Source organism: Leopardus geoffroyi, chromosome C2, assembly GCF_018350155.1.
Source record: "Leopardus geoffroyi isolate Oge1 chromosome C2, O.geoffroyi_Oge1_pat1.0, whole genome shotgun sequence".
In the NCBI taxonomy this organism is placed as follows: domain Eukaryota; kingdom Metazoa; phylum Chordata; class Mammalia; order Carnivora; family Felidae; genus Leopardus; species Leopardus geoffroyi.
The window spans coordinates 108,807,590-108,834,650 of NC_059333.1; the positions used below are offsets into that span (position 1 = coordinate 108,807,590).

Here is a 27,061-nt window from a genome sequence, read left to right on the forward strand (position 1 = left end):
GAAGCAGGCTCCAGGCTCTGAGCTGTCAGCACAGAACCCAACGCAGGGCTCGAAGTCATGAACTGTGAGATCATGACCTGAGCCAAAGTCTGACACTTAAGTGACTGAGTCACCCAGGCGCCTCCATCCATGGGTATTTCTATTAATGTCCACCTCCAAATCTTCTCATTTGTGCTTAGATCATAAAAGAAAGGAGAAAAAAAAAGCAAAAAGGAGTATCTCCAGTAGCTGTTAGCTTGAGGGGCCTTACAAGCAGAACAGACTCAAGCCATAACTGCCATTATAGTCACTGCCAAGGTCAAGATAATACTGTGTCAACTTTTTCACACTGGAGCTGTATGTTGTGACCAGGAATTTTTATTCTGATTGGAAACCTAAGCTGTAGCCATCCACAGAGAAAATCCCCAGTGCCCTGCATTTTCAGTGACCTCATTCTTCCTTTTGCGGTCTTGCCTCGCCTAAATCAGTCTTAGATGTTAGAGAAAGTGAGGAGGATGTAATGCTTGATACTTTGGGTCCCTTTAACTCTCCCCTCGCTTGCATAACATAGCACCATGGTATTACAGTAAGCTGCACACCAGCCCCTGGAAGTTGTTCATGCCCTCATTTCTGAAACCTATGAATAGGCTACCCTATATAGTAAAGGAGACTTTGGGGATGTGATTAAGTTAAAGATTTCAAGATGGGGAGATTATCCTGGATTAGCTGGGTGGACCCAGTGTTTTCATAGGAGTCCTTATAGGAGGGAGGCAGGCAGATCAAAGTGAGGAAAAGGAGATGTGAAGACAGAACCAGATGTGGGAATATGTGCTTTGAAGGAGCCACAAGCTATAAAATGCAAGTGTCCTTGAGGAGCCGGAGAAGGCAAGGACACGAACTTCTACTTTGAAGCCTCCAGAAAGAGCACGGACCTCCTGACACCTTGATTTTAGACTCCCGACTTCCAGAACTGTTGGTGAAGGCACTAACTTGGTAGTTTGTTGCGGCAGCAATAGGAAAACGACTATGTTATGCAGGGTCCAGGTTTGCTTCCTAAGCATACTTGCTGTTTCCCCTTCTAAATTACCTCTCTTTCTGAAACAGGACTGTGGAAGGTCCTGCCTAAGGGAAACAATTCCTGGAATCTGACGTTCTCAGGCAAGTACACACTCACTTCTCTGGGTAAGGGGTGGCCCAGGGCTTTTGTGGACTAAGATGGGAGCCTCCTGATTTCAGAAGATGGCTTTGGGACAAACTGTATTTGGGTAAAAGTGAAACCCCAAACTTCTTCCTTGCAAATGAAAGAGAGGCCATTATTAAGAGAGAAGTTGTACATCAGACTATGAATTTCCCAACTCCCACTTTTTGTTTAAGTAGTTCATAGATCTTCTCTTAAAACTGAACAAATATGTTTTCCATCAAGACGAAAACCCTGTGAAATCAAACAAAGACTCTCTGAGCATTTCCAGTCTTTTCAGTATATGCAAAGATTCCATAATGCAGAGGTGCTTGTGAATGAGGAGATAGGTAATAAAGTATTAGTGAGTCAAAAGGCCTGTTTTCATCAAAATGCCTCAGAGGAATTCTTTGCTGGTTCTTGAGTTGAAAGAGGAGTAGCATTCATTAAAGCCACGCTATTTACACAGTCAGTTTTTATAACCAGCTTGTTGCTGTGGTCTCAGGCCAAAGACTCTAACAACAAAAACCCAGTAACATAAAAACCAAGTTTAAAGTGGAAATTAATTTCAAAGAAATGGGAAAGAGTGTGCTTTATTAGCATATGTTCTTCAGGAAAAAGCTCGCTTTTCTTATATAAGAGCTCTGTTAAACCAGATGGGCCTTCTAGTAGATAGAAACTCATCATGGAGAACTCTGTGGTTGGAATTTCCTGCAGCTAAGTCCCTTCAGGGCCACTGTCTTGGAAGATGCTAATTACCAACACAGAAGACTTTTCTTGTTATTAATACTGGTTCTGTACAATTGCCTTGATCTTTAAACCTGGAAGATTAAAAAAAAAAAACTTCCCTATAAGAGGATATCAGAAAGCAAGTGAATCCTATTATCAGCTACTAGGTTTTTCTGTTTGATACCCAACTACCACTGAAACCTGTAGATTAGATATGCACTTATTTAACCCAACAGACTTCAACTGTTCTTGTAACCTTTAGAGCCAGTCAGCTATGTATCAGCACAGCCACCCTCCGTGATTTTAATAAGTTAGAATTTTAAAACCTATTTCTCAGGAATTTTTTCCAAAGATTAGTTCAAAGTGTTAAAAATGGTTTCTCCCCCGGGGCGCCTGGGTGGCTCAGTGGGTTGAGTGCCCGACTTCTGCTCAGGTCATGATCTCACCGCTCATGAGTTCGAGCCCCACGTTGGGCTCTGTGCTGACAGCTCAGAGCCTGGAGCTTACTTCCTATTCTGTGTCTCCCTCTCTCTCTTCTCCTAACCCACTCGCATTCTGTCTCTGTCTCTCTCGAAAATAAACAACCATTAAAAATATATATTTTTTAAAAACATGGTTTCCCCCCCTAAAAACAGTAAGCATGGCCATAAAATGCAAACAAGGGGACAAAGCAGGTTTCTGTTATTAGGTGATCTTGCTATTCCTTACTGAGAAGTCTAGGCCTTTCCTTGGAATTGTATCCAGTTCTGGGTGGCCTAAAGAAGATGTAGACATTGTACAGGGGCTTTAAAGGAGCATCCTCATTACCGTGGGGAATCAGAAAATGAAATCTAGGAGGAAAAAACTGGAACCATCCTGAAAATTAGGAGGCTAAATGTTAGTAATGGTTTTCAAGTTCGGGAACACTTATGGACGAAGAAATTATAGCTATATCATTTTCAGTTCAACAGGGACAGGCCAAGAAGCTTCCAGAAGCTTCCAGTGCACCTTGAAAGGGGCCAAGTCAATTGCAAGAAGAAATTTTGTCATGGTCAAAAAAAAATTTTTTTTTAGACTCTTGGATGGTCTAGCAACAGAACAGTCAGGCCAGGTGAGCAGGTGCTGGACCAGAATGGGAGGGATCTCCTGCCTCAGGCATCAATAGGAGGTTGAGATCTTCCAGCAGGCCTCTGGGTGCCTCCCCTTGCCTCACTGCTCCACCCTTGCCACCTTGCCCCTCATTCTATCTTCACCTTCCAAATTGACACGACTGTTAGGGTCCAGACCACAGACAAGAGTTCTCAAATACCCTCACTTGATGGCTTCCTTGGGAGGTTTCAGAGCTTAATGAATGATTCTAATTCTTAGAAAGAAGAGCCAATTTTTTTTTTTCATGACTGCTGTGAAAGGGGATTACACAATATTTCTTTAGGGGCCTTTACAAGTAGCTGCTGCACGGCACAAATTGGAAAAACAGGACAGATTTCTCATGAGGGCTGGACCAGATGGCCTGTGCGAGTGCTCTCAGAGTCCTCCCTAGTTGTCGATTCCAAGAAAAAGCATCACTGCTGGGCTTCTGTTTTGGTTTCCAATCTGAGTCACTGAAAATCAACCTGCAATGAGGATTTTTAAATGTATTTTGATTCTGACTCTCAGGAGCAGACTTTCAAAGTAATCTCTAAAAGCATGGAGGAGAGTAACGTCTGTTCAGTACTGAATGTCCCAGTGAGCATTTCATAGCCCAGGTTGACATGGAGCACTGTCCCATCATCTGAGCCCATGGCTTTGTAGGTCTCTGAGACACCAGTTCTGTAGAAACTGTGCACACTATCTTCTAGAACTGAATTTTCATCCAGTTTCAGAACATGTACAAGTAGAGAGAGCCAGGGAGCTCCTCTGGGGTCCTCCCAATTCTGTAATAGATGGAGAAAGTGTCTTTGGCTCTCTTACTGCACAATAAGGCTTTGCTTCTTCTAAAGAAAAGTTTGAACTGGAAACTGTGCATTTGTATAGAAGAAAATTGCCCTTTCTAGAAGCATTTTATGTACTGTCCTTCTTTTCAATGTTGAAAAATGGAGGGTAACCAAGAGGCTACAGTGTAGAAGCTTAAGTAAGGAATCCTGTTCCTGCAGTCAGGACACCTGAGTTTGGCCTTGACTCTCCCATCACCTCCTTGAGTAACTTGGATGAAGGAACTGGCCATTCTGTATAAAATAATAGGACTGAATTGGACGGCATCTAAAGTTCCTTCAGCACTAGCCTCCACTACAAATTTACTTATTTCTAGTGATCACATAAGATTAAAAATTCTAAGTATTGAAATGGATATTTTTAAGACTTTTGCCTTAAGTTCTTCACTATCACTGTTTATTTTCTAATTCTGAAGAGCAGGAAACTGGTGACCAAAACATTTTTTAAACATACAACAATGATTAATTGGCAACATTGAATAATTTTTTTATCATAGTCTAATAATAATGACTACCAGAATGGCTTTAATATTTCTGTAAAGTAGGAATCAATGCTTCTGAATTCAATTCTTCTCATACCGGGGTTTTCTCTCCTAAAAGGAATGTCAAATTCAAAAAAAAAAAAAAAAAGCCAAGAATCCTATATTTTGATCAGATTCACTGGACCTAAATCTCATTCCATTCAATATACTAATGACAGATTATATACTTGAAGAAATGAGTTTGAAAATTCAAAGTCAAATATCTGAATCTGATTTCCCTTGTGAACATAATGGGATTTCTTTCCTCCCTTCAGAACATTTCTCAAAATTACCACAAGTTCAAGTATTTGCAGAATTTTCTTTAAAGAAAGGATTTCTATAAAAGGAGTACACTTCTGAAGGGGGGCATTGCGTGGATTGGGGTTAGAGACTTCATCTGCAACAACCCAGTTGAAGATTACAGCTGGAAGATGAGCTGTTTCTGGAAACACTTTGGAAAGATTCCTTCACTTGTATGTGCCCCACACATGCACACACACAGGCGCACGCGCATGCGCACACACACACACACACACACACACACACACACACACACTCTTCCAGAACCATGGAACTGGAACGACGTTTGTCTAACAACTTCCGGGAGGCTGCCTCCCCTCCTACCATTTTCTCACCAGCCCATGGATGCCAGACTTCTGACTGCTGTCTTGCAGAGGTGGAATAAACTCTATGAGACTGAATCAGCAACTAATTTTCAGGAAGGTTTCTCCACCTCCCCATTCTCACCATTTTGCTTTGAGGAAGAGAGGAAAGCCCATGCTATCAGTGGAAACGACAACGGTACTCTTAAAAAAAAAAAAAAAAAAAACTGACATTCTAAAAAACCAAGCTGCTCTCTTCTCTGGACTGAAATCAAATATTTCTATTTGAAACACAGCCACAGAGCAGGCTCTTCTCTTCCCCCCTCTTCAGCCCACCTATTTCCTCCCACTTTTCTCCATACGCATGTGCGCAAACACACACACATACACACATTCGGTGCCTTTTACGTAATCGGCTGACAAGACTGATCTTTCACTTCAATTGCTTTGATTCAAAACCTGCCCACCATTCGTGGGAGGTAAGGAACGGTGGATGACACGTGTGCTTTAATAAAGAGGCTGCGAAAGGAGGAGCATGGGAAAAGCATCTGGTCTGAGTCTTCTGTGTAGTCTCGGTTCTCTGTAGGAAAAGAGGGAATGCTACGGAATTAAAGCACATTCTCTTACTTCACATTTACAACTCCGCAAATTGTTTTTGGAACAACTGCCAGGTTAATCCTTTCTTAACAGAACTTTAAGGAGACAACCTGTTCAAAAATCAGCAACCTCCATTGCTGATGTTCACCTGATGCCTAAAACGGGTTCCCCTGGCCTCTGAGGTGCCATAATCTGACCCTTCTTTACCTACAAGATGCTCTCTCCCCCACCTCCCTGCACGGACCCTCTGCCCTATTCTATGATTTCTCAACCCTGCAAGTGCAGTCTTTGGGACATGCTGCCCACCTGCTGTAACCTGTTCCCCTCCTGCTCTGTGCCCATCTTGGCGTTTCTCCTTCTTCAATGCCAAGCTTCCCTGGCTTTTCTCATGTGACCTCTCCCTGACTCCTACAGCCCCTGCTAAATGAGGTCTCTTCAAACTATAGCAACAATCCTTCTTTGTATCACTCACATATGCAGCCTTTTTGTGTACATACCTAGTCGCACCAAACTGTAAAGACTCAAGAGACAACCCTCCCACTTGGCATTTACAATAGCGTCCCACAGACATAGCCGTTCGTTTTCCAAGCATTTATCGAGTAACTCTCATGTGCCAGGTGCCAGATTAGATTCCAGGGTTACAGAGATGAATAAAATCCAAAACTCAAGCTGCTCACAGACTGCCGGGGAAGACACGGATGCAAATAGGTAATACCAACAGTATGCCATCAATAATCTCCATCCCAGAAGTAAGAACCAGTTGCAGTGGGGGCACAAAAGAGCGAGTATTTAATGCTAAGTGGAGTGGAGCCGGCCAAGGTTTTATTGAGAAGGTTATGCTAGTGTTTGGTCTTGGAGAATGCATAGGAGTTTGCCTGACTGGTCAAGTGAGGTAGGAGAATTCTAGAATAGAACAGCCAGAACGGGAAATGATACAGAAGCACCAAAAAACCAAGAAGGTTCCGGGCACTGTGATGGGTCCTCTCCCAAGCAGGTACTTCTGAGAATGCACGTGGTCATCAGAGGAAAGAAAGATGAGAACAGAGTCACAACTGGGAAAAAATGATGGAAGCCACACCATGAAGGACCTCAGGTGCCAGGTTAGGTACTTTGGATTTTTATTCCCTGAGCTACTGAATGGCACTGAAGGAATTTGAGGATAATGTTGTAATCTGAAGTTATCTAATGCATGCTAAAAATAAGGACAACAACCTGACTTTTTTTAAACCATTCATCCACCAAAGGACAAACTGAAATATCCAAACCATGGAATAAAAAGAAATGAACTGAGACACACAGCAATTCTGTTGGGTCTGAAGAGAATTATACTGAGTGGAAAAAAAAAAATCCCCAAAGATTACAAATTGTATAATTCCATTTACATAAAATGTTCTTGAAGAAAGAAAATTATGGAGCCAGATCAGAGAGCAGTGGTTGCCAAAGACTATGTAGGGATTGGGGAAGGTTATACGGATGTGGTTACAAAGGGGAAGCATGAGGGACCCTCGTGGTGATGGAATAATTCTGATTCTTCATTGTGGTGGTGGTTACACAAACTTCTACATGTGATAAAACTGCATGGACATACAAAGATACACACATACGAATACACGTATACTGGTAAAATCTGAATAAATTCTGTGGATTACGGCAATGTCAATTAATTGGTTTTGAGGTTGTGCTATAGTTACACAAGATGTTACCACTAGAGAAAACTGGATTAAGGGTACACAAAAGCTTTCCATATTTTTCTTACAAATTCCTGTGAATCTGTACTTATTTCAAAAACACTTTTAAGTGACCAAAATGGTACAAGGTGATTAACCTAAAAAACTGGGAAAAGTGGGGTGCGTGGGTGGCTCAGTCAGTTAAACATCAGACTTTGGCTCAGGTCATGATCTTGCAGCCTGAGGGTTCGAGCCCTACATTGAGCTCCGGGCTGACAGCTCAGAGCCTGGAGCCTGCTTCTGATTCTGTGTTTCCCTCTCTCTGCCCCTCCCCTGCTTGCTGTCTCTCTTTCTCTCTCTCTCTCTCAGAAATAAACATTAAAAAGCTAAACAAAACAAAAAAAAAACTGGAAAAAGTAACTTCTTAAAGTGGAATTTAAAGATTATTGCTCAACAATATTGATTCTTGTAAAGGGTTCTCTTAACTTCAAAGCCTATTTTATGTAACATTACAGCACAAAGTTTTATTGATACAGGTGTATATATTACAGGTAAGATTTTTCTCAATGAATTGAGTCCATCAATATTCAAAGTGTTCTAGGACTAAAGTAACAATATCAGAATGGGGGTGGGTAGATATCGGTACAAATATGCTCAAATCTGAATGACAAAAGGCCTGAGACCATGTCAAATACTAGTAGAATCATTGTAAAAAGTTATTTTAAAAAAGACACCCAACCACCCAAATAAGCAAAACCAAAAAACAAAACAAAACAAAACAAAAAAAACAACCCAAAAAACAAATCTGATTTAACTTCTATTCTCAGTGATTTGGCTTCCTTATGATGAAAGGTACGTACGGATCTACATCGATCATGTATGGTTACAGAGCATACATCAAACTTTAACACAGTGTGATGAACTCGGAGATTTAAAACACACACAAAACTAAAATAAAGCAACTCTCCTGCATTAACAAAGCACAAGTGTAAAAACTGTAAGAAACACAATAGTCTTATGTTGTTTACATACAGGATAGTCCCCAGAATAACAGGTGGAATCTTGTTCTCTTGGGCTAAAAGTAGCCTTTGAACAGCAGATTTTTCTAGTGGATTTTTTTTTATCCTCAGCCTTGAAACAATAGCTAACTTTAAGCAAGCTTTTAGCACAATGGTGCTGTGAAGGTTATTGAGTATTTATTCTTGCAGAATTCAGATGCTTCACACAAGTATAAATTAATTCTTTCTAAATCCCAAGTTCATGAGTTCCTGATTAATGAACGGTAATCATGGGCTATTATAGGAGCTGGGCTTTCGAAATTGTAAGCGAGGGCATCTGGGCAGCTCAGTTGGTTAAATCATCTCGGTTTTGACTGAGGTCATGATCTCACAGTTCATGGGTTCAAGTCCCACACTGGGCCCTGTGTGACAGCACACAGCCTGCTTGGGATTCTCTGTCTCCCTCTCTCTGTCCCTTCCCCACTTGCACTCTCTCTCTCAAATAAATAAGCACTAAAACATAAAAATTATAAAGCATCAGGTAAGTAAGAGGCATTCTACTCTTTTATCAGGGTTGTAACAAGTAGGTCCTCAATGTCCGGGTAGCACCTGAGGGAAGTCCCTGGGTTGGCAGATAGATGGCAGATATGGGCACATTTTCACTCATGCCCCAAGATGCAGGCATAATTCTGGAACTGAAGCAGGGACAGTAGCCTCAAGGTGAAGAAGTTAGCCCAGGCATGACCATCATCTTCCCCAAATAAAGTCTTCCTACGAATGTCTCCTAATAGATTTTATGATTTGTTTTCTTGCTTGTGGTCTGCTTCCCCAACCTGAATGTAAGCCTCAAACCTTGTCTGCTGTCTGCACCTTTGGGAGCCCAGTTCTAGTAGGGCTCCTGGTACAGAATAGATGCTCAATAAATATTTGTTGACTAAAATACCTCTTCACTCTGTAACACTGCTTTTAGATAAAAAAAGAAAAGTGAGTGGTGGACACTTTTCAAACTCTGATGAAAGCTATAAGCCCTCCCCTTGGCAAAAAGATGAATGAAAAGACACTGGGTTTTTTGTTGTTGTTGTTGTTGCTGTTGTCGGTTTTTTGTTTTTTTTTTTTATTCTGTAGAATTTATAAATCCTAGCTTAAGGTATTCCTATGGAAATCATTTTCAAGGATGACAAGGTTATTGTAAACACAGTTAGCCACTTTTTTAAATTTTTGCTATTTGTTATCAATAACACATGCTATTTTAGTGACATTAAGGACAAAGAAAATGATAATTTGGCTAATAATAACATTTCTATCCCTTTTTTTTATATATATAAAGTGCAGAGCTTGTCTCTCGCCCTCCCTCTCTCTTTCTCTCTTTCTTTCTCCAACCCTAAGTGTACATTTGGCATAATTTCAACCTCTTTCCTAAAGGCACTGAGTGGAATTTGAAGGAGAGAGGTGTTAAGTCGCATTCACACACACAGAGAACCACCTGCCTGTCATGGGTAGGATGGTTCAGAATAAAAGGCAAGTGGAGAATCTTGTCCAGTCACCATAAGTCACAAAGGAGTCTAAGAATACTGAAAAATGCAGATGGCTAACTTTTTGTCAGAAAAGAGCTGTCCTTAGTTGCCAGGAATGGAAGGTGCCCACGTGAATCTTACTCGCACACTGAGCTTTTGTAAAGAGAGACCGTTATTATCCAACCTGAGCTGAGCTGCACATATCACCAGAAAAACCTTCCTGGATATCTCCTGCCTTCTGAGAAGCTTCGCAAAACCAAACTCTTCCAACACAATGATCCATAAGCAACTATGAAACTCTGCCACAGGAAAGGAAGGGTATTACTTTTTATTTCTTCTGGTTTACAGAAACAAAGCTCATGGTGCTGCTAGAATGCTGGCGGCCACCATTCAAGTGACCTCTGCGATCTGCCTGATCTCCGAGAGTCCCATTCCTAGGGGCCCTGCTGATCAAGACAGCAGCTTGTCTTCCCTCACAGCAGCCGGACTGCAGGCAGACCAGAGCCCTCAGGGCAGCGTTGGGTGTGTGCCACACAAGTCAGCCGCGATACAAAATGCCAATGCACTGGAGGCTGCGGTCTCAGTTAGCTAACAGTCACTGTGGGCCCCCCCCCCTTCCCCACCATGTAAACACTGGGAAAAACAGAGTTGCATGAAGGTAGGCTGCTAGCATCCTTCTGGGTTGGGGCAAAAAGCTTTAGCTATGGTATTTCAGTGCCTCCCCCAAGCACATGGCTTGCTTTCTTAATGGCTCAAAAATCCATCAAAACAACAGTGCTTGGTGCTTTTGCAAGGAGGAGCTCTCCAGTACCTCTACAAAGAAACTTTTTCAAGGGTAACTTTTGTAGAAATGGGTTTAAATGCCTATTGCAGAAACCCCACGTGGGAAGCCTGAGGTGTGCATTATGTTCATTGCATCAAGTTCCTTTCATCCTGAAACCTGGCTCCTAACAGAGATGAGGGATAGTTAAATGTGAGTAATTGACAAAATCGTATCTGCAAAGTAGAATAACCAAAGCCTTTGGAAGATGCCTCATTAGCTTCTCTCCTCTACCTCTGCAACCATGTTGAGACTAGAAGGACAGCAGTTTTAAAGAAATAAAGCCAGGAGGGCTCAGTGCAAGGCAGATAGCATGAGAAGGCAGGAGTCACATAATTGAATAATGAAATTTTCTACTTATCAAATTTAAGTCATTCTCTATGAAAGAGAGCATCAACTAGTACTGGGAAGGCCTCCAGCTATGGAAAATAAGCTAGAGGAAGAGGGATCTTAAAAATTTATGAGGAAACGCATATTAAAACGAATGAATTTTTCTCCGTATTTCACAAGAAGGTCTCTATTTTATTCCAAGTGGTAATTTAGATTTAAACGTGTCAGTGTTCAACCTAATCTACCTTTATAGGCATTTCTTCCTGCAACAAAACTTCCTTAAGAGCTTGCACAGCATTTGCTGCCTTGGTCTTTCGAAAGCTATATAAGAATGCAGTACTAGATGAGAAACTAATTTGAGTAGTATAAGCACAGAAACTACAGTCTGCACCATAAAATAGGACCAACACATTTGCTGTTGAAAAACTACCCTGATCTCAATACCAGTTTCCAGCAGTTGTGTTAGTCTCTGCAGACTGGAATTCATTCAACTGCTAAAGGTGTTCGTAACACTTTAGAATATACAAAATGGGCTGCATTTTTTTAAAATACCACACACACACACACACACACACACACACACACAACACAACCTCTTTGGGTGTCCCCTCTCCTAAGGAGCTATTTTAGAGACACCTGAGTATTCTAAATTAAGCAACCCATCCACGTCAAGTCACTTCTCAACACCGATGAACTGTCCCCCAGTGCACCTGTATAGAACACAGAAACCCCGGGCAGACGGAATCTTACATCCATACCTATATTTCATGCCAGTCTGCTTTGCGGTGGACTCTTTGAGAGAAATGTGATGCTGAGGGGTGAACGTCCCCAGGCTGCGCGCGATGATAGCGACCGTGCGGAATTTGGCCCGGGCTGCGTTCACCACATTGGGGGCGGTGGAGCTCTGCTTGCTCAGAAGTCGGTCCTCACCATTCCGGCTCTTCAAATTGTGCTCTGTGCAGGCTATGGAGACTTGCATTGCTTCCCCGGGCAGCGCACGGTCCCTCTCAGAACCCCAGAACACAGGCAGTCACGAGAGGTTGAGCAGCTGGGGGGGTTTCTGCTCGTCTTTTAACCCCTCCTTGTTCCCCCTTCCTGGGGATGCCGTCAGACGAGTCCTCGCGGCAGAGGACTTCAGAGCCGGGCAAGTGGCAGGAGTGGCTGCGGTGCAGAACAGAGTCCCAGGCACCGAGAGAAGTAAACAGCCAGCCCTGAAGTTGTCACAGCAGCTGGAGCGCGGATCAGGCTCACAAATCTTCCCGGGCAATAATCTCGGCTGATTAGACTGCCAAATCCATGCAGTCGGGAGGCTCTTGCAGACGCCTAAAGCTGAGCATTCGCGCTGACTGCCGGGGCCGGTCCACCGTGTCTGAATGCGGGCTCGCCTCTGGGCGATGGCTCAAATCCACGTAGGCATATACCGCAAGATGCGCCGCCAGCACGCTCTGGACCTCAGGCAGGATGCTCAACTGGTACGCGGAGCATCCAAGAAGCAGCTAATCGCAAGCTGGTCCCCAGGGACCGGTGGTCTCCATCCACTCAGACTGTCAGCTCCTTCCCCTCCCCGCCCCACTCCGGGAGGTCTGGGGGGGGGGGAGGGGGAGTGCTTAAGACCCCTCCCCACTCATTTTCAGGCGAAAGCCTGGGTTGCTGAGCCCACACTGACAAATGTTTGCAGCTGCACAGAAGCGCAGGCTGGCCCCTTTAAAGAGCTCCTAGCCTTTGTGTGCGACAAGGCAGGGACCACTTTCACCAGACACTTACTGTAACAGAATCTGGAGGGCAGCTCATAAAGGGGGGAGGGGGGGTCTGCCCAGATTCAGACCAAATCTTGCTGCAGCACAACAGTTGGAAGTGGGGGAAGGCAGAGTGGGGGTGCTTCTGCCACGGAACATGCCAGTGAATTAACACGTGAATACTCTGTGACTGGCTTACTAAAACACTACTTGAAATCCCTGTTATTAGCCTTGTTAGAGTTCATTTCCCCTTCCCGCGTTATTCCTGAAGACAGTAAGTTTGAAGTTTCTTGAAAAACCACAGTGCAGACTTTTTGGAGTCAGCTAACTTGCCGTAAAAATCTATTCTGGATCTCAGAGGACCAGGGATAGGGGAAGAGGCAGCAATTTGGCACCACCCAGAAGGGGGCTACACAGGGTGAGCAGCAGGTCCACACCACCCAGAAAGTCCAGGCCAGGCGGCTGGAACTATGTCCATTGCCCACCAGTCACCCAGGGCCACTGGTGATGACAAACACTGTCTCCAAGTCAGGGGTGGGCAGCAAAACACTCCTCTCGACTTTGAATCCATGTGAGGTAGAAACATTGTGTGGTTCAGTGTCAGGTGCAAAGCAATGGCTCAAAATATGTGGTTGAACAAAACTAAGCATCAGTTGGCTGATGAACACTTTATCTCTCCGTTTGAAACACATGGAAGCCAGACTCCTTTTATAGACGCCCTTACAATAAAATTGTGGCTTCTGCAAGATCAGTTTTCTGAACGTGGCCCCCAACAGACATTGCTGTCCAGTGAAAAGGAACAGGGCTTAAATTGATAACATTTGTGAGCACCATCTCTGTGCTAGGCAATAGAAACATGGCGGGGCGGGGGGGGGGGGGGGGTTGAAGCACTGTCCTTCTCCCTCAAGGAACAGGCAATCTGTGTGGGAAGGACAAAACATCCAGTCTTAAAGGGGCTAATTAACAAGTCAGGTGCATCAGTGTTCAAATGAGTGGTACAGGCACTAAATATGTTAGAGTTAAGCAGAGAAGTAATTACAGAAGGCTGGAGAAAAGTTCTTTGCTTCATTCCCCACACTTCTACTGAATCTCTATCAGGTACCTGGCTCTACTTGTTGCTAAGGTACAAAGATGGCTTAGACAGAGTCTGGACCGCAAGGAGCTCATGGGTTCCCAGGCAACCTTCGTAGAGGAGCAGGATTTTGCACAGGGCATGAATCTGATTAGCAGGAGAGGAGGAAGGTGGTCTTCCAAGGGGTTGGCAAGTGTGGGGAGAATACACATTCTGGCAATGTCTGTGTGATTGGAAAAACAACAACAACAACAAACAGGTCTGACCACTTCTTGCCAAATTAAGTTATAAGAATGAATTTTAAAAAGACATTTTTTTTTTACTGTTTATTTATTTTTGACAGAGAGAGAGAGAGGGGGGGGGCAGAGCATGAGCAGGGATGGGGCAGAGAGAAAGGGAGACACAGAATCCGAAGCAGGCTACAGGCTCCAAGCTGTCAGCACAGAGCCCGACGGGGGGCTTGAACTCACAGACCGCAAGATCATGAGCTGAGCCAAAGTCAGACGCTCAACCGACTGAGCCACCCAGACACCCGAAGAATGAAGTTTTTAAGCAGAGTATGTGCTTATTTTGGATTCTAATCCAGAGATGAATCTTAACGTTTTATAACCTGCAGATAAGGTTTAAATCACATTGTGGAAGCTCAATCCTTAATACTTCATGACTTTAAAAAATAAATATACAACCTAACGCTCAGTGGTTGGGAAATAGCTTTCAGATGCGGTGAGGGATGTGGAAAAGGACAAATGATGCCTTCTTTTTCCCTTGGCTCCAAGGAGGGAGTTCTTGATGAGCTCTGTGTTCCCTGGAATAAATAACAGTGGGCAGAGAGGAAGCACATCATTAGAACCTTTGTGTTTTCACACGAAGCTGGCTCATCGGAGATGATCGATGTGAATCAGGAGAAGAGGAAGAAGTGGGAGGCATCAAAAGGAAGAGCTCAGAAAGAGAGGAAAACAAAGCAGCCTGGAAGGCGAGACAGAGCCTGGTGATCCCTATGGGCCCGGATGGCCAGGAGCTTGCCTGGGCACTGACAGAGGGGAAGGAGGTGTGAGAAGGTGGCCGAGGGCTGATGAAGTAGTGCCACCAAGTCCCCAGGGAGGGGGGAGGAGGGAGGGCCAGAGATCAGCACCGTTAGCCGACATAGCTAACGCAGTTCGCTAACCCAAACCAGAGCAGGGGTGAGGTTAGCAGAACAAAACCTGCAAGGCCGAGTGTCTCAGAGTCCCCTTCCTACCTCTCACAGGACTGAGCCCAGTGCCTTATGCCTAGCAGTCCCTCACCGTATGAATAATTGAAAGAGGGAGATAAGGACGCAAAGGAAAGAACGCGGCAGGAAAGGAGGAAGGAAAGCATATGTGAAGATGCCAAATTCTTGGATAAACTTGATTCCTTAAAAAGAAGGAAAAAGAAAAAAAAAATCCTGCACGTTCTAGCTTCACACAGCCTGCTTACTTTAAAGGAGCCAATAATTGCCCCACATTCACATCTGCACCCCTTGTGTATTGACAAGTGTCTGCCTTTAGTCCGCCTCAAAGAGAATCAAAGAATGGAGACCAGAGAAGCGCTCTGGTGCAAGCTTCTTTCTTGCTACCCGCAGTGTGTCTTTTCAGATCTGACACCACACGGGCTTTGATAGCCAGCCAGCAGCTCGGTGACTTCCCCAGCTGTGCTCACCCTTCCCAGCATTAATGGAGCAGTAGGTCTCAGGGGCCAGGGAATTACATAGTTGGCTGTGAGCAGCTCATTCCTAATAAGTTTGTGCTAACAGACCATGTGCTAATTAAGGTGGGGAAATTAGAGATGTGTCCTGTTATTGTCATACAATAGGATTTTGAGGAATTACTAACATTATTTTGGGTTCAAGTAAGACCCACAGACAATGATATAAGGATAGACGTAGACATAAATGTAAATGCAGGGCGCCTGGGTGGCTCAGTTGGTTAAGTGTCCAACTTCGGCTCAGGTCATGATCTCAAGGTTCATGGGTTTGAACCCCGCTTTGGGCTCCATGCTGACAGCTCAAAGCCTGGATCCTGCTTCAGATTCTGGGTCTCCCTTTCTCTCTGCCCCTCCCCTGCTTGCTGTCTCTGTCTCAAAAATAAATTTAAAAATTTTTTAAACTCTTAAATTAAAAAAAAAGTAGACGCAGATGTGAGATCTATTGTTATGGGTTGAATTGGGTCCCTCCACCAAGTTCATATGATGAAGTCCTAACTCTCAGTAAGTACCTCAGAATATGAATGTATTGGAGACACAGTCCTTAAAGAGGTAATTAAAGTAAAATGAGGTCATTAAGGCAGGCCCGAATCCAATATGACTTATGTCTTTATAAGAGGAGATTCAGACACATACACAGATGGAAGGAAGCCTCTGAAGACACACGGAGAAGACAGCCAATTGCAACCCAAAGAAAGAGGCCGCAGAAGAAACCAACCCTGTTGATACCCTGGTCTTGAACTTCTAGCCTCCAGAATCAAGAAAATATAAATTTCTATTGTTTCAGTCCACTAATCTACCCTATTTTGTTTGTTGGGGGTGGGGCGGGAATTCAGAGAGAGAGAGAGGGAGGGAGGGAGAGTGCAGGGGAGGGGCAGAAGGAGACAGAGAAAATCTTAAGCAGGCTGCATGCCCAGGCCCAGCGGGGCTTGATCCCATAACCAACGGTGAGATCGTGAGCTAAGCTGAAATCAAGAGCCAGAAGAGAGGTGCCTGGGTGGCTCAGTCATTAAGCAACCGACTCTTGATTTGGGCTCAGGTCATGAACTCACAACAGTCATGATCTCAGTTTATGAGGCCCAGCCCTGCCTGGGGAGCCCACTTGGATTCTCGGTCTCTTCTCTGCCCCTCCCCCTGCTCACACACATGCTCTCTTTCTGAAAATTAATAAACGTATTTTAAGAAAAGAAAGAGTTAGACATTTAACTCACTTAACTGATTGAGCCACCCAGGTGCACCCCATCTATAGTAACTTGTTATAGCAGCCCTCTCAAACCAGTGCAGATATTAGATATTGTTTGATTTTAATGTTTTAAAAAAATGTTTATTTTGAGACAGAGAGAGCAGGGAAGGGGCGGAGAGAGAAGGAGAGAAAGAGAATCCCAAGCAGGCTCCCCACTGTCAGCCCAGGGCCCGATGCAGGGCTCGATCCTATGAACTGTGAGATCATGACATGAGCCTAAACCAAGAGTAGAATGCTTAACTGACTGAGCCACCCAGGTGCCCCCATGTTTTTAATTCTTATAACTGGTCAAGAGAAATGACCGGAGCACTCTAAAGAAGATGCTCCTGAAAGTCATAATTAGACGACAGGGATATTATTGTGCCACTCCGTATGTCCTGAGCCAATGTTACAAATGTGCTACAAAGAAGACCTCCAAATAGAACTCTGTTCCTTTGTTCCTTTCCACCAAGTTGTAAAGCCTCTACATGGTAACTCTTGATACAAGAAGTGGTGCTTTTTAAGGCATTTCTAGCACTTTCCCCCGTTCTTAATGATCTCCTTATTCTGCCAATTTTCCCTTTCAAGGGCTCGCTTTATACTGGGCATGTGTAATCAGCACCCCCAGATGTGTCACGAGGTGGCAGAGAGAGGCCTGCAGGCAAAGACCCAGATTCCAAACCCAGCTCTGTCACTCTGCCTCTGACCCCGGGTGTCATTATAGCTCTCTGCCTCTGTTCTCTCATCTGACATATGAGAGGGCTCCCTATAGATTCCACAGGGTGCTTTCACAGAGAGCTGTGGAGGTTACAAGATCACAGGGAGCCAAATTGTCACTTACTCTGAGATTTCACCTGTGTCTCAGCTGGTCTGGATTCAGTACCCGATATTCGGAATTCTTGGGCGTTAATGTCAAAGGGTCATTGAGTCATGACAGAGCTGGTTAGGAACAGGCCATAGGCTACTTAACCTGCACCCTAGCCTCTCATGATCAGCAAAGAGTCTTCGTGGCCACATGGGAGGACTCGAGAGCGTGGGGTCAGCTAGAGCTGGGGGTGAATCCCAGCTCTGCCCTGCCCGTTCCTTGCGTGCCAGTGAGCAGGCTGCTCCACCTCCCTGCACCTCAGAATCTTCACCAAAAGAATGGTGCAAGGACATGCCTCTTTGGGTAATTACAGAAATTGCACGAAATAGGCACTTGATAACTGCTAAGTACCATCTCGATTTACTAGAAGCAGGGCTGTTGGGAAGTCCTTTATTAAGCCAGCTCACCAGGAGACCCCGGCAATTACTAACACTGGTAAGACTTACACTACGCCTCCTATAGCCTAGGAGTTCTTACCAACACTCCCCGTGTATTAACTCATTTAATTAGCACGTAATCCCATGGGGAGGTAATAGGTTTTTCAACACCACTCTATATATGAGGAAACATGAGACACAGAGAAGTTAAATGACCTGCCCAAGGTGACACAGGCAGGAAGCTGCACAGCTGGGGTTTACTCAAGGTAGCCTGGCTCCAGAGACTTGGTTCTCAACGCTGTGCATACTGCTTCTCCCTGAAAGAGCCTCCTTGTGAGAAGGGCCTTAAATAGTGCCATTTTATGGGGGTGCCTGGGTGGCTCAGTCGGTTACGTCTGACTCTTGGTTTCAGCTCAGGTCACGATCTCACAGTTTCATGAATTTGAGTCCCGTGTCAGGCTCTGTGCTGTCAGCGTGGAGCCTGCTTACGATTCTCTCTCTGTCTCTCTCTGTCCTTCCCCCACTCATGCAGTCTCTCTCTCAAAAATAAATAAACTGACAAACAATAAATAGTGCCATTTTATGAATTTTTAAAGGCTTTATTCTTACTATGAGTGAGGGGCAAAATTCAATATTAAAATTCTGAACATTTTGGAAAAATCAAATCATCCATAGCTTGGTAGCTATCAACTTTTTAAAATACTTCATAATACTTTATTCTTAATGCTCAAGAAAACATCTATTCCCAATTACCTGGCACACTTCTGATTAACTCAATTTCTCACAAGTAATGTCACAACAAGGGCTTTTTGCTGGGTCCACTTAGAATTTGTGGTTTATATGCTATCGGCAACCAGAGCCAGTGGGGGCCAGGAAACGTTCAATTATGCAGCCAGACAAAACCGGATTCATTCAAAACAGAAAAGAATCTGCTACTATCTCAAGAATTTTAAACATTCAAGCATACAGATGGCAAGCCACTTTATGTGCCTGTTATTTGTGGTTAAAAGAGCTTGTTAGGATGAGAGTTTGCCATTTATCAGAAATTCTTAACGTCTGGGTCTGGAGAACAATTTATTATATTCTGACAAATTGAGCCAGCCATGAAGGTAACGATGGGCCTACATTTGCTTGGGAACAGGGTTTGGAATAACAGAGAAAGCAAGATTGAGAGGCCAAACTGGAAATTCTTGAGGCTCTGACGAATAGAAGAAAGTTCCACATATCAACCCTTCTGCTACTCCGGAAGAAAGTTTCACCGGAGAACCTACACTACGAAACAGAAGACGAACTCAATACACATTTTCTCACACCACTGGCCACATGTCGAAAACAAAAACATGATTAAAGGGTAGTTAGGCTTTTCAATTAACACTCAAACCATACTCACAGCCACAGATAACTGTTTCCTTAGTTGGAAATTTGTGACATATTAGATGGTCAGCAAGGTCTCCATATTTGTCCATTACTTTATACGTTCAAGATGAGGTGCTACAGTGCTATAGGAAGCAAGTGTGGAAAAATAGGAAATTCACAATTCAGATGATTTTGTTCAGGCCTCTTCATGGTAGATAATTTCTCATAAGCTCATCTAGAACTTGGGCATAGAGCTGGGGGGGAAACAGGGACATATGGTCTGTTTGCTTTTGCAAATGTTTTTAATTCCTCCTCAATTATTAGCCATTAGTATGATTTCTGTCATTGCCTTACAATAGAGTAAGTTGGTCAGAAATATTTGTCAATTTAAGATTTCATTAACCTTAAGAAATACACATTATTTTGTATACCATTAAAATAAAAACTGTGGTCAATTAGTTATGACACAATGCTTTTTTTTCTTTAAACTTTGTATTTTAAAGTTATCAAAAGAGTTGTTTTAGAATTAGTTGGGATTTCCTGCCCAAAATTTTACTCTTGTACATACAGGAGGGGGAAAATATAAGAAAAATTGGTTAAGGTACTCCCCAACGTGTTGACATTTAGAATTTGATGCTTCACTTCTGCTTCTTTTACTCTGTCATCATCGTCCACATCTTTTTCCACAATCATCCTTTGTGTTGGTAACGTGGCAATTTTTTGAAAACATACTCAATAGGCCCTGAATAGCTAAAGCCATCTTGAAAAAGAATAAAGATGGTGGTATCACAATCCCAGATTTCAGGATATATTATAAAGCTGTAATAATCAAAACAGTATGGGACTGGCACCAAATATAGACACATAGGTCAACAGAATAGAGTCCAGAAGTAAACCCATGCTTATATGGCCAATTAATCTATGAAAAACAAGGCAAGAATAACACACCAAAAATAGTCTCTTCAACAAATGGTGTTGAGGAAACTGGACAGCTACAAGCAAAATAAGGAAATTGGACTATTTTCTTCCACCATATACACACAAAAAACTCAAAATGCATTAAAAACCTAAATGTGAGGCCTGAAATCATAAAATGAGTAAAACAGTAATCTCTTGGACATTAGCTTTAGAGACCTATTTATGGATGGGTCTCCTGAGACAAGGGAAACAAGAACAAAGTTAATAATGGGACTACACCAAAGTAAAAGCTTCTGCAGAGCAAAGGAAACCATCCACAAAACAAAAAGACAACCTAATGAATGGGAGAGTATATTTGCAAATGACATCCAATAAGGGGTTAATATCCAAAACATATAAAGAACTTATGTAACTCAATACCAAAAACAAAAAAAAACAAAAAACAAAAACAAATAATCCCATTAAAATAGGCAGAGGACTTAGATATTTTCCAAAGCAGACATACAGATGGCAAACAGACACATGAAAAAATGCTCAACATCACTAATCATTAGGGAAATGCAAATTAAAACCACAATGAGATCACTTTACACCTGTCAAGAAACAACAAGTGTTGGTGAGAATGTGAAGAAAATCAAACCCTCATGCACTGTTGGATGGGAATGCAAACTGGTGCAGCCAAGGTAGAAAAGTCAAAAAGATTACAAATAAAATTACCATATGATCCATATGATCCACCTTTACCAGGTATTTATTCTTTACCTCCAAAAAAAAAAAAAAAAACAATAACATGAATTTGAAAAGATACATGCACCCTGATGTTTATTGCATCATTATTTACAATAGCCAAGATATGGAAGCAACCCAAGTGTCCATCAACTGATGAATGGATCAAGAAGAGGTATTTATACACACACACACACACACACACACACACCCCTACAGACAGACAGACACACACACACACACACACACACACACACACACACACACACTGGAATATTACTAAGCCATAAAAAAGAACAAAATCTTCCATTAGCAACAACATGGATGGACCCAGAGGGTATAGTATGAAGTGAAATAAGTCAGAGAAAGATGAATACCATATGACTTCACTTACATGTGGAACTTAAGAAACAAAACAAATGAACAAATGATAAAAGAGATAAAAAAGCAGTCGTAAATACACAGAACAAACTCGTGGTTCCCAGAGGAGAAATGGGTAGGGGGGATGGGTGAAATAGATAAAGGAGATTAAGAACACACTTATCTTTTTTTTTTTTTAATTTTTTTTTTTTAACATTTATTTATTTTTGAGACAGAGAGAGACAGAGCATGAACAGGGGAGGGGCAGAGAGAGAGGGAGACACAGAATCTGAAACAGGCTCCAGGCTCTGAGCGGTCAGCACAGAGCCCGACGCAGGCTCGAACTCACGGACCCGTGAGATCATGACCTGAGCTGAAGTCGGACGCTTAACCGACCGAGCCACCCAGGCGCCCCAAGAACACACTTATCTTGATGAGCACTGAGAAATGTGTAGAACTGTTGAATCATTATATTGTACACCTAATATAACATCATATATTAATAGCAGCAATAGGAAATGTCACAATATCACCAAAGGAACCATATGTGCTTCAGAGAACTGATGAAATATAATGATTTCTAAAATCATATATTGTAAACTCTTATTTCATGGCCATTTAAACCTAAAATATGTAGAAAGGGGGAAGGTAAAATTTTTTCAGCACCCACTATGTGCCAGGCATTGTGTCAAAGGCTTCTATATCCACTATCTCATTCCAGAGGAAAGGGAAAAAAGAATCCACCTTTGTTAAACATCTAAGTTAATTGGGCTCTCAACTAAGTACCCTATAGATGGAATTACAGAACCATTCATCTTCACCCTTGCAAAACTAAGAAGTGAATCAGACACCAGAAGGGCTTTCTACATGAAGTCAGCCTTGCCTGATGGGGATGAGAAAAATAAGCAATCTGAAGGCCTTTCTAAAAATACATCAAGGGGCGCCTGGGTGGCTCAGTCGGTTAAGCGGCAGACTTCGGCTCAGGTCATGATCTCGCGGTCCGTGAGTTCGAGCCTCGCGTCGGGCTCTGTGCTGACAGCTCGGAGCCTGGAGCCTGTTTCAGATTCTGTGTCTCCCTCTCTCTGACCCTCCCCTGTTCATGCTCTGTCTCCCCCTGTCTCAAAAATAAATAAATAAATAAATAAATAAATAAATAAATAAATAAATAAATAAAACAAAAAACGTTAAAAATACATCAATGGGTTAAAACTTCCTTGTTTCAGTCAGATATGTTGGGCTTTTTAGGGTGAGAAAAAGTATCGTCATTCTACTTCATATCTAATGTATTTTTTCAATGTTTATTTTTGAGAGAGAAAGAGACAGAGCATGAGCAGGGGAGTGACAGAGAGAGACAGAGAGACAGAATTCTAAGCAGGCTGCAGGCTCTACACTGTCAGCACAGAGCCCAATGCGGGGCTCAAACTCACAGACTGCGAGATCATGCCCTGAGCTGAAGCTGGAGGCCACCCAGGTGCCCCTAAGGTATTTTTATAAAAGATGTATTCTCTCAGGGCACCTGGGTGGCTTAGCCAGTTAAGCGTCTGACTGTGGCTCAAGGCATGATCTTGCGATCCCTGAGTTTAAGCCTTGCACCGGGCTCTGTGCTGACAGCTCAGAGCCTGGAGCCTGCTTCAGATTCTGTGTCTACCTCTCTCTCTGCCCCTCCCCCACTCACACTCTGTCTCTGTCTCTGTCTCTCTCTCAAAATTAAATAACCGTTAAAAATATTACAAAAAAAAAAGATGTATTCTCTGACTTCTTTGTTCCATTCATTCTCAAAGGGGAGGTGTTGTAAAGAGCCGATCTAAGATCCTAGGAGATTCCTTCTCATTTAAGTCCTTCATTTTGACAGTTCACACAGAAAGTTCATGGAGAAGACTCCTTAGGCTTTCATCACATTTAAAATAAAACTCATTTAGGGGCGCATAAGGATTAAGTCTCACTCTGTGCTCTATCAAGCCCTGTATTATCTGAAGTTTTTATCGTGGATCATTCTTGTAAATAAAGTACATTTTTAAAATTATTTTTCTATCATAGCCTTATCGCAAATTCATCTAAGAGAAAACAGGAATACATGAAAGCATGAAGGAAAAAAGTCACGTTAATCCAGACTTTCGATTTTTAGCATTTTTGTCAGTATCTTTTGGCTTGCACATTTATATTTTCCACACGTAGATCTGTGGTTGTTGTTATTGATGTTGCTGTTGTTGTTTTATATAATGAAATCTTTTTCAGTGTATGTGTCAACTACCTCATGCTATCATTTTGGATTTGTTCCTTTGTCTTTTCATTTTCATACAGCATCTGCCCTTAAATCAATTATGTGTCATCACCATGCATTGATTACCAGGTCAATATGCATCGTTCACTGTCCAGTTGACAAGTTCTATATCCCGATGAAGCAAAGAGGTGAAGGGTTCAGTCCCTCCCCATACGGTTCCCTTCCTGATTGGGGAGTGTGCAGAGACATTCACTGATGACTAGCTGTCTACCCTGCATGTCGGAATGAGTGATCTAGCTGATGTACACTCTAGAGGAAGAGATCACTAGAGGTCAGAGCAGTTACAGAGACCATAGTGGTGTCAGAAAAGATTGGGCATTAAGGACAGGGAAGAACTTAGGCAAGGAAAGAAAATTGGTGAGGGAGGCTACATGAGCAGAGAAAATATTTTTTAGCAAGGATGGGGAGGTTGAGGAGCCTTTTAGAGAAAAATGAGCAAAGCTCTCTGGATGGAACCTTATTTGAAAAAAGGATTTATGTAAGAAATGATGCCAAGCAAATGTACATGAATCAACTAGAGTCTGCTGAGGACAGCTGGAATAACAGTGTGGGCAAGACTCAGGGAGGTTGCGGGGAGGTTGAAGGTATAAAGTTTAGCAAGAATTCGGGTCTGTGGGGAGGAGTATAAGCAGTATTTTTGGAAGATCACCCTGAAGGCCAACAGAGTGGTCCAGTAGGAGATTGCTGGAATCTGCCAGCTGTAAGATGAAACTTGCTGATGAAAGAATGGTACTTCTTACTTCCAGTCCTCACAGGAAGAGTATGAAAAAACATTCACAATGCACTGTGTGCTCAAAACAAAACAAAAACCCAGTTCACAAAACAATATGTATAGTATGAGCCTATTTTGACGAAGCGAAATTTATCTATCTCTGCAGAGAAATAAAGGGATATACCCCGATATATTTGGTACGTTGGGTATATTTGAGATCCCCAAATATTACCAGTGGTTACCTGTGAGTGGCAGAAGTGTGGATAATTTTTGTTTCCTTATTTTGATAGTCTATTATTTTCTGCTGCAGGTATATATCCCGTTTATATTATTGAACAACAAAAAAGTGATATCCATAGAAAAAGAAATGATGCTTGAAGCAATGAGGAGTCTGTAGGTATACTTATCATGAATGGAAGGCCAAGATTTTTTCTTTTCTATTTCACAGCACCCAGTACTGTGAGATAAATGGAACCAAACCAACCCAGTTTATTTTTTAGCAAACAAGTATCGAGGAATAGATTATCCAGGATGTGACCATTAAGCTATGCTAACTGATGTGGAGAACAATTTATTAAATCAAATCACTCTTTTGCTATAGATCTCTCATGGATTCCTGCTGGGGAGGCAGTAATAATTAAACATGGAATATTAAAAGGTATTTTTGGTAATACTGACTATGAATTCTACCAACCTAAGCCTCGTTGACCCTCCCTAGAGTTAGTCTCTACTAAAGGAAAGAGAACCTATAAAGGTTCATAGTTAAATCAAATTAATGTGAGCTGAGCCCCTTAAGAGAAAAGGCATGCCTCAACCTATCAGACAGCTGTGCAGACAGGTGCTTTATGAATTCCCAGTGGCTGAATAAATGAATTGATACCAACCTCTGGGTAATGCTAGAACTCAGTGGAAATATGTCATACAGAAATCAAATAACTAAGTTGAAATTTCTGAGACATCTCTAATCATTGTGGTTTGTCCCAGTATTCTGCATTCACCCTTTACCCCAACTCCTACTTGTTGTATACATAGTACTATGGTGATGAAATGAGAGCAGAGAGTAATGCAATATGGTATTTCTGTATAGATGTTAGGAAATATCAGGAAAGGAATAGGAATGACGAGAGGACTGGGGAAGAAAAGAACTTTAGCCAAAATCAAATGTAGGGAAGGATTTGAAGACAGATATGAAGCTTGAGCCTAATCTGCTAACTGAATTCCACGGGGAGGTGGTTGGCCTGTTGGGAAAAGATCAATGTATTAGTTTCCATTGGTGTTGTCCCAAATTATCACAGACTTGGTGACTTAAGACAACGGAAATGTATTCTTACAATTCTGGAAGCCAGAAGTTTTAAATCAAGGTGTGATTTAAAACTTGCTGTGCTCCCTACAAGGCTCTAGGGGAAATTCAGCCCCTGCCTCTTTCAGCTTCTGGTGGCTCATCAGCATTCCCTGTGACTCTATCTCTCCGTTCTCTGACTCCACCTACAAATGTCCTTTTCCTCCCTGTGTCTTTGTCTTCTCTTGTGTCTCTTTTAAGGACACTTATCTTTGGATTTAGGGCCCACCTAGGTTGATCTCATCTCAAGATCTTTAGATTCATTACATCTGCAAAGACACCTTTTCCAAATAAATTCACATTCACAGGTTTCAGGGATTAGGATATGAACACACCTATTTAGGGACAACCATTCAACTGACCACTGCTACTTTGCAGAAAGCATGTGTTAAATGGGAGGGAGGTGAGGGAAAGACGAGGAGAGGAAGCAGCAGGACCAGATTTGCTTTCTGGACTGACAAGAGAGCAAAGTTGAAGATGCAACAAAACAGCCCAAGCCTGTATGGAGACAAAAACTCAGAGTACAGGTTTGAGAGCTCCCATCTGAGAGTGGTTTCTTTGATGGGATGCAAACAAAAAGAAACGAGAAGAATCCTCATAGGTAAAATATGGGAAGGTGGGCCTGCCCATGCCCTACAGTGTCTCTTTGCCCAGAGACAACCATACTGGCTCAGATAGAGAGATGAAAGGATCCACTAACGTATCATCAATAACCATACCCTGGGTGAGAATCCACTAAACCAGAGGGCTTCTCTGGAAAAAGCACTGGCTCAGGAATGGAGAGAGAATGGCATATGGACTACTTGGGAATCAGAAATAGCATGACACAATACTATGGAATTTATGAAGCATGCAAGCTCTGGAGGAAATAGCAAAGCATTGATACAACCATAATTGGTTGGTTTTTATTTTTACCATTTTCCTGATCAAAAGTACCCCCAAGTGTTTTTTTAATGGATGCCTTTCTTTTTGGTAAAAGTGCGAATGATCACGTCAGCAGAGATATATGTTAGAAGCTGGGAGTCATAGCATCATGTGGTGCAGGACTAGAGCAGCTCAAGAATCAGTTGGAGCTCAAGTCCCAGACTCAGTTATGAGAATAGAGGATTTGAATCACGGGACTTACGATGATGTCAAGGAGCAAGGAATGGCATTAAATCTAAAAGGACTAGATACTTCTCATTAAAAAAGAAGCTCGGCATCTGGACAATTTAAGGCAGTTGCAGTATTCAGCAGAATGGTCACTGAGGTCAGAGTGAATCAGTCTCTAAAATGGAAGCATAATTCTGAAAATCAATACTAAATCAAAGGACGTGTTAATCCCCATAAATCAAGATTTTTCGGAACTTATTACAAGTCAAGATTTATGAGAAATTAAAAGTACTTTGGTTTAATATTAAGACATTAACACTATATAAATCAATTTTAACACGGTATCATTGAGATTATAAAATATAAAGATGTATTTGTTTATATACTAGTACAGATAGTACTA

At 42.5% G+C, this 27,061-nt stretch overlaps 1 protein-coding gene across 5 annotated transcripts in view; it reads right to left on the bottom strand.

Annotated features, from left to right (window-relative positions):
* Window positions 1–27,061, bottom strand: part of KCNAB1 (potassium voltage-gated channel subfamily A regulatory beta subunit 1) — a 413,540-nt gene that overhangs the window by 254,202 nt on the left and 132,277 nt on the right. Inside the window, exon 1 of one of the 5 annotated variants that reach the window (XM_045503173.1) lies at window positions 11,642–12,636. The exons of 3 other annotated variants lie outside the window; for them this stretch is intronic. In XM_045503173.1, the coding sequence (XP_045359129.1) occupies window positions 11,642–11,862 (221 nt within the window). In that variant the 5' untranslated portion in view covers window positions 11,863–12,636. Of the gene's footprint in view, window positions 1–11,641; window positions 12,637–27,061 lie in introns of those variants that run through there. One more of the 5 variants, XM_045503171.1, reaches the window with a different exon arrangement.